The sequence below is a fragment of the Macaca mulatta genome, chromosome 12 (genome assembly GCF_049350105.2).
Source record: "Macaca mulatta isolate MMU2019108-1 chromosome 12, T2T-MMU8v2.0, whole genome shotgun sequence".
In the NCBI taxonomy this organism is placed as follows: domain Eukaryota; kingdom Metazoa; phylum Chordata; class Mammalia; order Primates; family Cercopithecidae; genus Macaca; species Macaca mulatta.
The window spans coordinates 45,357,504-45,369,921 of NC_133417.1; the positions used below are offsets into that span (position 1 = coordinate 45,357,504).

General features: G+C 33.0%; 1 protein-coding gene across 1 annotated transcript in view; it reads right to left on the reverse strand.

Moving 5' to 3' along the window:
• The window catches only part of LRP1B (LDL receptor related protein 1B), a 374,764-nt gene that overhangs the window by 225,599 nt on the left and 136,747 nt on the right, over positions 1-12,418 (reverse strand). Inside the window, exons 20-21 of the mRNA XM_077956546.1 lie at positions 6,359-6,547; positions 5,365-5,513 (exon numbers count right to left, since the gene is read on the reverse strand). Coding sequence (XP_077812672.1) covers positions 5,365-5,513; positions 6,359-6,547 — 338 coding nt within the window. The remainder of the gene's footprint in view (positions 1-5,364; positions 5,514-6,358; positions 6,548-12,418) is intronic.

Genomic DNA, 12,418 nt, shown 5'->3' on the forward strand with positions numbered 1-12,418 from the left:
CCCAAAGTGCTGGATCACAGGTGTAAATAAATCACCGCACCAGCCCTGAAGGGCTACTTGTACACTACAGCAGCAGACATGAGTAGTTGCTACAGAGATCCTGTGGCCTGAAAAGTCTATAATATTTACTATCTGGCCCTTTACAGGAAAAGTTTGGCAAACACTAAATAGGGCTAAAAACTATCAGGAATATCAGGAAGAGATATCCAGTCAAACTAATTTAGGTAATTTGAATTAATTTAATTTAATTGCATTTTATTCAGAATCTTGGGCAATTCAATTAACATCTATCAGTCTGTGTTCTTTAGCCACCAAAATAGGATCTGAAGATAATCTGAAGTATCTTTTCCAGCTCTGTCATGCTGTGATTCCATAAACATTCCTGAACACTGAAAATACTGCCTTTAGCCATGATGAGTATGCGCCCCACATAAATTTTAAGAATATCTCTTTAAAGCATTTAAGGCCAACATAGTTCTTTTCAGTTTTCAGAATTCCTAATAAATGCACATGATCTTTTAGGACAAAGAGAAATTCTGATAATTTTTTAAAAAGAGGTAAAAATAAGGCTCAATTTTATTATTATTATTATTTTTTGCTGACTTAAAAAATTGAATGCACAGAAAAAAACTCCTGTAATAAAACTTGTTCTCCAGATTACCTAAAAAAACCCTATTCACCAAAATATTTATTAATATGTTTTATTTGTTGTATTATCCTTTCCACTTGAAACAGCTAAACAAAAAGTCATGAGAAAGGCAATAATTCTATTATTTATAGAAACAGAAATTTTAACTCCTCCTTTTAAAAATTAACTACTGAGTGGCAGATTAATACTTGAGAAGGTAAGTGAGTTATTATATGGCAATATTTATTTACTTACAGGCTATTTAGCATGCAAGTGACTTGATACTGGAGACAAACTATAGGAAGTTATTATTGCATATTACTTTTATGAGAAAGGTGATTTGAACTCAAATGTAGCTGCTGAGACAGAGTAATTATTGTTCCTATTAACTTCATTATTGCCCCAATATAAACAGTGACCAAAAAGCTCAGTTCAGTTATATTTTAGTAATTTATGACCATAAACTAATTACTTTCTCAGTACCACTCAGAGAGAAGGAACTAAAGACAAAAATCTCACATTCCATTCAGAGCACATGTATCTGGAGTAGCTGTCACTAAAAAAAAAAATTCACTTGAAATTAGTTAAACCAAGCAGTATGTAACGTTTATTCGATTTCTCCTGGTATATCAGATTATTTTCCTCTTCAATTTAGTAGAACTTCATTGAAAAGCATGTATCATAATATTCATCTTGAATTAAAAACATTTCTAAATGTTAATTGAGATGATTTTCTAAAAGTTATTAACTTCTTTTAGAAGTGCTTATGTTGTTATTCCCATATAAGTGACTGACAGCAAGCTGGCATTTATCTTAGCATGTTACATACAAGAAAGATTTGTAACAGAAAACTATAGCCTAGGCTGAATTATTACTAATGAAAATAGATTAGCAATCTAAATGTTTGTTTATTTAGAATACTGTTACTTTATTCAAATAAGAGATTATTTGATGTTGGCTTTTGCTAAATTTATCTGGATATGATGGACTGGATTCATGATAGATTTACATCATTTAAAAAATATGAGTGTGAATTTTGTCTCCCAGTGGCAATACAAGAAGGAATAGAGCTCTATGAATCCAATGGGAGATCTGACTGTTCAACTGATTTTTCCATATTTGCTTAGCTTGTACATTTCTGTTGTGTGTGTGTGTGTGTGTGTGTGTGTGTGTGTGTGTGTGTTTCATAAAATATGAGAGGAGAAAACTTACCTTTATAGAGTGTGACTGTCTGGGGATACGAGGGAAAGCAGTTACCCTTAACATTAAATATTTCTAGTCATTACAATATATTAAAACACATTAGTAGGAGAACAGCAGGTCTCCTGAGTATCCTCAAAGTCTTTCCAATCATGATTGGAAAAATATCTAAATTGCATATATTTTTTATTCACTAAATGAGCCCGATTTAAATAAACATGAACTGTTGGAATTATATATGATATAATGATTTTGCTCTTCATTTGACTTTGATAATAACATTAAAGGGTTTTGAGTTAACGGAGGCCAGGGTAAAATATACTTATCTTATTTTTCATGTTAATCAATATTTTATTCTCACAGGAAGATCTCTTCTGTTTCATATCTTAGCTTCATTTCTACATACTTAAATTCAGTAACTTAAAAAAGACTAATGCTAGATATAAATATAAAACAGTCTTCATCATAAATGTTCTCTAAGACTAATATCATCATAAAATAAACTGTAGACTGTAATTATCACCCACAAGAAAAAGCTATAAAGAAACTACTAAATATGTGTCTACTAATATGAATACCAGGATAAAATGCAATCCCAACATGGTGAAGTTTAGTTGAAACAAGAAGAGTCTCTATTTTAAAGCTTAAGTAAAGCCATTTTTAAGTTGACTTTTTTTCTAATTAAAATGATTTTCATTAAATACTTGAAATGACTAGTGTTATATGAATTAAACTTAATCTTAACTTTTATTAGATTATCAGACTATGTTTTCAATTCTAATAGAATTCTTATTGATGTGATTTGCCTGTTTTTTCCTAAAATAATAATATTTGGTGAACATGTCATTTGTTGACAATCATTAGATGATATATCAAAATCCCTATGTAAGAATAAATAAATAATGCAAAATTTTCATCAAAATACTTACTAGCATGATTGTAAACTGCCTAGATAATTTGCTTCCTTTAAAGGTCTACCTCACTGAAAATCATGTTTCTACAAACTGATTTTTCTCCAAGAAGTATACAAGAGATAGATTTTCCTCTTATTAGATCAGAAAAGAACCAGAGGTAAAATGGTCTCACAAATGAGAAGATTTACAGGGATAACCACTTAACACTTTGCATTACCTGTTCTTCATGAACTTTTTTTCTTTCGTTTTTTATTTGTTTTTATTTTTTGAGACAAGAGTTTCACTCTGTTGCCTAGGCTGGAATGCAGTGGAACGATCTTGGCTCACTACAGCCTCCGCCTCCTGGGTTCAAGCAATTCTCATGTCTCACCCTCCGGGGTAGCAGGGATTACAGGTCCATGCCACTACACCCAGCTAATTTTTAATATTTTTTAGTAGAGATGAGGTTTCGCTATGTTGGCCAGGTGGCTCTCCAACTCCTGACCTCAAATGATCCACCTGCCTCATCCTCCCAAAGTGCTGGGATTATAGGCGTGAGCTACCGGGCCTGGGCAATTAACTTTTTCCTTGAAGATGAAACTAATGAAGTGATACCTCCTCTTTTTCAGTTGTTTTCAGAAATATGGTTGAAAAGTATTGTCCACATTTGGATTTGTTTGCTCTGTCTTGCTATTGTTAAGTTTTTAAAAATTCATGATAGACTATTGGGGATATTTAAAAATTATAAATATTTTAGTGTTGTCATCATGGATACCAAATTGGGAAATAATTTTATTAGATAAATAATACTTTCAGGGTGAGTTAGGTTTTCATTTATTTGATTAATCTAATTTGTTGGCATTGGATAAACAGTTACAGATTTTCATATATAATATTTTTAAAAATGTTATCCCTTTGATGCCTGTAGTGAGTCTGATGTTTTACTCTCTGTGCCTTGCTATTTGAGATGTTCACCTGTGCTTCAAAGAATACTGTGATTTTGCTCTATTTTTAGTTGGCTATTAAACCATCGCCACTGTAGTGACTCAGGCCGGCATCATCTCTACTAAGCCAGTGACAGCCTCAGTTTTGGGCCTCAACAGACTGATATATGTATGATCACTCCAAAGCAAGAGACCAAAGATTATTTTAGAATAACCTGAGTGGACGCTACCTGAAAATTTGACTAAATAGCACCAATAGTATTGATAATCCTATTTTAAAATATTTTTAAAAATGTTATTTCTCTCTTTAATTTGACCACTAAGAATAATTCAGTCACTAATTTTATCTCTCATAATGGCTTAAATTTCCAGCTCTTTAAAAATAATACTTTTTTACACAAATACTCAGGGACGTTTAATTAGAATAACACATTTTGTAATAAAAGCAGAGTCTATGGCTTGTGCTTTCAATGAGTCATCAGAACGTCCTGAGGGCAGCTCACACTACACACATGACTTTTTATGTAAATTTCAGCTGCAGTATACGACAATAGTAATAAAAAAATCTACTATGTACCAGGGACTTTTCCCATTTAATCTGTATATGGCTTAGAAACAGTATAATCCCATTTAAAAGATGAGAAAACCAAGGTACCAAGAAGTAACAAACTCAATTTAAAGTCGAGTCTGGGTTATGATCACAGAGGGTCTGGCTTCAGAGTCTATGCCCTTAACCTCTACACATTCTGACTCCCTGAAAAAGTTCTAGTAGTTGTTATTTATGCAGTTCTTTCGTGTATGATAGTCCTAAATCTAATCTGAAAGGCAAGCTGAGCTAAATTTAGCTTCCCCATTTTGAAGATAGAAACAATCTAAGAGAAATTCGGTCTCTTGCAATGAAACCACTGCTAGTAACTGGAAAATTAGCAAATTCAAACACATGATTCTAAAAATAAATTTAGTCATTTAAAAGACAAAATATAGTTTGACAGTTTTATCTTAAATCCAACAAGATAGTGGCTCATGTGTTACAAGGTACAGTTTTATAATGTGATATGACTATTGTCCAAAATTTGAAAGTAATAAAATCAAGTCCATGCAACTACCATACAGTAGACAACTTAACTCCTGGGATATCTTCAACTGAAAATAATTAAGTTTTAAAGAAAAAGAGGTTTCAGAAGAAAGTTATTTTGATCATATAATTTATTTTAATAAAAACAAAATCTAGAGACTTACTCTCCAGTTATCTTTTCCAGATCACCAACTCTGGAAATGGAAAGTGGGGACAGTGACATAGAGCATATTATCTGGAGAGATTTCCTGCTCTGTTTAAACTCCACCTCCTTTTACCTACACCATTCCTCAATCACCTTGCCTTATTAAACTACATAAATCTCCTCTGTTGTTGCTGTTATGCCCACTTAGGATTTGAGACATTATTTGTGTGGATCTGTGAAATACTTTTTTCTTTCTCTTTCTTTTTTGTTTGTTTGTTTGTTTGTTTGTTTGTTTCCTTTTTGGCCTTTATTTATTCTTCCTAATGGCTAAGGCCCATTTTAATGAGGTGTTATAGTGCTTTTCCTTTATTCTGTGACCATCTCTACAATGTATGGAATGATCATTCAATGTTATGCTAAACAAAAGAACTGATGTTTCACCATACACTCTATAAGAAGATTCGCAGACCTCCACTCACCTGGCTGGCTGTGCAGTTGGATAAGCAAGTCCTATTATCAGCTGCCAGATAGAAGTTGGTGGGACATGCACAAGTGTGGGTTTTTCCAGGGGCCAAAAGGCACAGATGACTGCAACCACCATTATTTATCATGCAGAGATGTTTGGAGACTACAGATAAGAAAGAAACAACAACAACAAAACAGGATAATCAAAACTAATAATATAACATGGGATTAGAGATAGGACATTTAAGCTTCATAACTTGAATTGGAATAAATCTTTGTAATCAAGAACTCATCAAAACTATAAATATAATTTTACTTTGTCACAAATGCTACTCATTGTCCATTGACATTAATTTGACCATTCAATAATTTTAAGGGTGCATTTCTACAAAACAAGAATTTTAGTAGGAAAAAACTGTCCATGAGAAAAATAAACAAAACTAGAAGCATTTTGGATGAAGACAACATATGTTCAGAAATACAAACATAAAATAAAACAATGAAACAATGATCTACACCTAGGAGTGTAATGGCTTTGCTTTATAGGCCAGATAAGTTTTTTAAGGAAAATAATCAAACCTTTATTTCACAAGGCCAGATGAAATTCCTATTAAACACATGTTGAAGAAAACTTGATAGAGTTGTCAGTTTTAAAATCTGAGAGCTACTTAAACATAATTCTTCCTACTCAGCATTGCAGAAACTAAGGATCCTCTATTTTGTAAACAAATTATTTCAAGAATACAGTCTTCACTTATCTAAGTGCATTATTATCATTTTATATGAGTTGAACAAATCTATAATTCTTTGTCCTATTATTGAGCTTCTATCATATGTCTTAAGAGCAGTACTTCATATTGATTGAATTCTTCCATAAAGTGATGCTAAATAATTAAATCTAGTAAACTTCATCAAAAATAAAATTACATTTAACCTTGAAAGAATAAAAAATGGAATGTTACTGAAAGATGTTAATGCATTTATGGAAATCATGGAAAGAATAATTACCATCAGGTTGTCTATAAGAATGATACACCTGGATATCTGTGATGGCATGCCATGAGTTAATCAGTGAGAGTCTGTCTGCTCCCGATGTTTTATGGGCACGGCTGAGTGACTTGGTTTTCCCATCAGTCCAGTAGATGTAGTCTTCAAACAATGTTAGTGCAATCACCCCTGGAATATCTTGATTAGGGACTGTAATAGGAGATGGTAAGATTAATGTTCAGTCTTGGAAGACTGCCAGTTAAAATATTCAATACTACATGGGCTGACAGATACAACTGCTACAGAACTTCTGTGAATAATTGCTGTGACAACCTGTCAGGCCAGCAAAGTTCTTTATTACCGGTTAAGAGAATGCAGGATTGGGCACAGGAGCTAGCTTTGCTCAGATTTGGCTTGGTTCAATCACTGGAAAAAAAAAATGAATGTGATTCTTTCACCATTAAAGCCTGCTTCACCAGAAACAAATACCATCCACCATTTTAAAATTCATAATTTATATATATGTGTGTATGTGTGTGTATACATACACACATATTTACATATATACATATATATCTCCTTCTGGTTGTTCTTAACTTAAATACCTAAATCTAAATGTCATTGTCCTACTTTTTTCACATGCAAAATGATTAAATTATAGGTCCTGGAAGAAATGTGTCTACTACCTGGAAATAAAGTGGCTGTGAAACTACTATAAACCTTTTCAGCCACTGAGATTTTATGAGCACTTTTACTTGCAAGGTGAGCTGGGATGGGGTAGAGGGAAATAAATGTGGCAGATAATAATGTATTATGCAAATTTAATGATCATAAAACTGTTTAGGTGCAGATTAAAATTGTTTTATAATTTTTCTTTCTGATGTTTAAATGTAAACAGTAGAGTGAGCATCACAAATGTGAATTATTCATTTGAGAGAGTCCAGGGTCCTATCCAGTGGATATGGTAGATCTGTTCAGTGGTTTGGGTTTAAATAATTTTAAACAGTGATAGAGTTTTCTTTGTGCTTCTACTTTCTCAAGATTGACAAATAATAAATGGAGAAGATGAAAATTCTCTAACTTATACAAACATACTATTTTTCTGTATTAATTTTGAGATATACTTTTAGAAATTCTGACATGTTCATTAATGAAAAAAGGTACGATATTTCCAGTAATATTTACTTTTTTCTTAGATTTTAATGACTGAAAATTAATTTATGGCATATTCCTCATTCAGTAGTAACTAAAAAACTATCAAAATTTAAAATACAATTTAGTATTTACAAGAAGCTTTACAGCCTTATTTTTTAAAGCTGAGTAAATTTGTATTATCAACTAAAGCAGATATTTTAATTTTTTTGATTTGTTATTTGTATTCTGATAGGCCAAATGTTATCAGATAACTCACTACAACTAAGAGACAATAGAAATAAAAGAAATAAAATTAGAAACCTCAACATAAGTCATATATTAAGTCACTGAATACTATTTCTAATATAAAATCTAGTTAGAAATTCATCTCAGAACAGATACTATGCATATGAAGGATGTAAACATTTTAAAAATCCAGATTTGTACACTTTAGATGTTTTGAATTTTGATGTAAAAATCTAGATGTGCACACAACTTAATTATCTATGTGCTCTTGTAGACACAGATATCATTACTAAAATAAATAAGTGAAATTAGATAGAATGAAAAGGACACTTTACTATAATTAATTACGTGTGAGCTATTTATACAAACTAATCCCACCATTTTTCTTTGACTTTATAAATTCATACAAAAAAGATAAAATAAATGTGGCAAAATGTTAGTAATTAATTGAATCTTGGTGATGGGTGATTATTATAAGATCCTTTCACCTTATATATAGATTTCAAGATTTTTAGAATAAAATAAAAATTTATGGGAAATGTTGAAAGCCTCAAAATATTTAATGTGAATCTCGTTAGATGCAAAGGTGATAGTTAAATCATTAAATATGGGCTCAAAAAGTTAATCATCATTTTTAAGGACCACAATCCATAAGATATTTAATTTACTTATGTAAGAAAAATAAAGTTATTGTAAGAATCTGCCAATTAGCACATCAAAAGTAACAGTTTTTTAAATTATCAGCAGTAACTACAGGTGATATTTATTAAGCACTTGGGTGCACTAGAACTAGGCCAGTGGGAGAGGCAATTTATATATTTTATTTTATATTATATTCTTAAAAACTCTATTGTGCAGTAGCAGTGATATGGTTTGTCTCCATGTCTCCACCCAAATTTCATGTTGAATTGTAAACTCCAGTGTTGAAGGAGGGATCTGGTGGGAGGGGATTGGATCATGGGAACGGATTTCTCCCTTGCTATTCTCCTGCTAGTGAGCGAGTTCTCACGAGATCTGGTTGTTTTAAAGTGTGTAGCACTTCCCCCCTGTACTCCCTCTCTCCTGCTGCCATGTGAAGATATGTTTGCTTCCTTTTTGCCCTTCTGCCAGTAAGTTTTCTCAGGCTTCCCCAGCCATGTCTCCTGGACGCCCTATGGAACTGTGGGTCAATTAAACATTTTTTCTTTGTACATTACCCAGTCTCAGATAGTTCTTTAGGGCAGTGTAAGAATGGACAAATACAAGTAAAGTTCATTTTGTAGATAAGGAAACTAAGATGTGGAAAATTTAAGTAACTTGGCAAAAGAGGGGTAGAAAAAAACTAGTAATTAAAAGTACTGGTATTTGAATCTTAGCTCTCTCCGGAGTGTGCTCTCTGGCCGTGTGATACCCTTCCACCAATGGATGACACCAGATGCCAGTGCCATGCTCTTGAATTTTCCAACCTCCAGAACCATGAGCCAGCTAAACTTATTTTCTTTGTAAATTACCAAGTCTGTAGTATTTTGTCATAGCAACAAAAACCAGACTAAGACAGGAAGTACATGGAGCTAATAAAAATAAACATGAGATGTGAAAGTATGAGAAAAACGTTTAACAAACAAACCCTTAACTAATGCTGAGATGTGGTTAAGTTTGGGGAAAAGTAGTCAATGTTGCCTAAAAATGATGATGACTATCATTTTTAAGAGAAAAGTTATATGACCAGTTGTCTATATAAAACTGCATTTGCTTAATTAACAGAGAAACATGAAAAGTACATTTAATAAATCTTTCATTTACAGATATTCAGTAGACACAGAAAAAAGAATAAAATGAGCTGCTATGTGGGCTGTAGTTTCACAGGTACTGACTATATATCTAAAGCCTATTTTATAGCTGCTTACTATAGTTAAGTCTCTATTCGGTGTAACAGCATTACATATTTTACTTTTTCCAGAATTCCACTCAAGCACTAGGTTCCTAATTTTTATTTCATAGACTACATCATTCAGAAGAAAAGGGTTGATATTTGGCAAAAATAAATAAATCAAATAAATACTCCTTTTGGGAGTTTTTCCCTTTGAGTTGAGTTGGATGTTATCCTGCTAAAGCTCAGTGTAATTACGACAAATAGAAAAGGTGGTCATTGCTTGAACCCGGGAGGTGGAAGCTGCAGTGAGCCAAGATCGCACCACTGCACTCCAGCCTGCGTGACACAGCAAGAGTCTGACTCAAAAAAGAAAAAAAAAAAAAAAGAAAGAAAGAAAAAAAGAAAAGGTGGCTATTCAGAACATGGTTTTGGCTTAACTGTTGCCTCACAGCTCAATATACTCTATTACAATACTCTTGATTATTCATTTTTTTAGATAGCATTTATAATGCTAAACAAGTATATTCCTGGGTAATATCATTCTAAATTTGTATTTCTGACTAATCTAGTTTAAATACTTAAGAAACTAATGCCACAGTTACACAGTTCTCAGCTTTTCTTGAGTTAAAATCTCATAGTTAGTGTTATGGGAAGATACAGCATTAGGATATTGATAGCTTTGACATGGTTTCCTGCACTGAGTATGTCAATAGACATTTCACTAGTAATACTATCTTATTTTCCATTCTTTATCTCCCCAGATTTACTTTAAAAATCTAAATGGTACCTTAAAATATTACTTTATGCCCAGCAATCACTGAAATTTATTATTTAAAAATGACTATAGGCCAGGCGTGGTGGCTGACATCTGTAATCCCAGCATTTTGGGAGGCCGAGGCAAGCAGATCACATAAGGTCAGGAGTTTGAAATCAGCCTGATCCATGGTGAATCCCCATCCCTACTAAAAATACCAAAATAGCTGGGCATGGTGGTGGGTGCATGTAATCCCAACTACTCGGGAGACTGAGGCAGGAGAATCCCTTGAACCCGGGAGGCGGAAGCTGCAGTGAGCTATGATCATGCTATTGCACTCCAGCCTGGGAGACAGAGCAAGACTCCGTCTAAAAATAATAATAATAAATTAATAAAATAAAATAAAAGTTGTAAAGTCTTTATTCATATTTCAAAAGTAAAAAATAAGATATAGAATGCAATCACCAAATTATGTTATTACTTTTATGAAGGAATCAAGATTAGAGTAACAGGAGCTGAGAACTGATTTACTTGAGTTATAAAGTATTTATATATTGATTTGAAGGAAATACCTGAACAATCAGTGATCCATTAAGGTTAACTTATCCCTCACTCTATTGCTATGTTTGGAAAAGTAATCCCCAAAAACTTTAAAGTTTACAAACATATCAAATCAAACATTAAATCCTACTATCTTTTTCTTTTTAATATATTTAAGACACTCCCATTTTTTAAAATAATTCTTGGTGCCATTATCCCAAATAAAGGCTCATATCCCGTCACACCAGTAATACTGCAAAATTATTCTAACTTGTCACCTTATTTTTAATCCCCTCCAATCTCTTTTATATTAGTCAGAATTGCTGCAGAAAATAGAAAACATATCTTTAAGTCATAATTGAAGAGGGTTTAATAAAGAATTATTTATAGAGATGGGCATGCAAAGGTACAAATAATGCATTGCTTTTTACTAGGTCTGTTACCAGAAGCTAGTGAAAAATGCAGCTGAGGTGAATAAAGCCATCCATCAAGAGCAGTGGCCTTTAGTAGATAGACTCACGCACTGCTAAATCATTACAGATGAGCATAGATGGAAGGGAGATGGATAAATATTCTGACTTCTTTTTCTGTCCACTATCTAATGTCCTTGCAATGCAATTCATGGAGGAAATTCAACTTGATGTGGGAAGGTAAAAGAACCGGGGTGAGGTAGTCCACATAAGTCAGCTTTCCAGCACAGGAAGAGGGCAAAGAGGCAAAGCCAGGATAACTAGAACTCCCACTAATTGATATTTCTCATATCTTTTCATCTAACATATATCTTCCCAGATCCAAAACCATCCATGACACCCATTCCCTGGGTAATATGGTGCAAACTATCTAGCTTAACTAAAACACTATCTGTCTTCAGAAGAGAGAACCAAGTATGCTCATTTGATCCCCTCTTTTGAGAGACCCTGACACTAATAATTTGCCCTGATATTTTTCTAGAAGAATAAGAGCACAACGAGATATGTAGAGAAGATAGAGTGTGACTTAAAGTAACATAGTGTGAAAAACAAAAAGAAAGTGATGATAAAGAAAAACAATTAGCACTGAAAAAATGGGTGAGGTTAAACAGAGGCTATGAAAAACTATAGTCTGGTAAAGAGGTGATAAAATTAGACGGCGGCAGAAAGTGATTTAACGCGACAAAGAAAGTGGAAGATTCATGACAGCAGTCAGTGGGAGGGTGGGTGGATAATGGTTTCTAGCTGATGAAGAGTGACAAAGAGTGGGTGGGTGGGAAGATGGCCAAGGTAGACTAATCTCCAGAGAAGCATCATTGAGCCAGAGCTTTAGTTAAAAGCATCTGGGAAAAAAAGTTCATGCTTTATATAACCTTATGGCCAAGGACATTTGTTCTTTGCTAATAATTATGTATGCCTCCTTTGGTGTTACTGTGCAAACCATTTTAAAAAAAATATTTCCTAAAACTTACAATGAGCAGCTCTTAAGTGTTTTGTTTAATTTTTGCCTCTGTGAACATTTTGCCTGTTTACTCTTTAATGCCATCCTACTTGATAGTAACAAACAGTATCACAAATAAAATTTA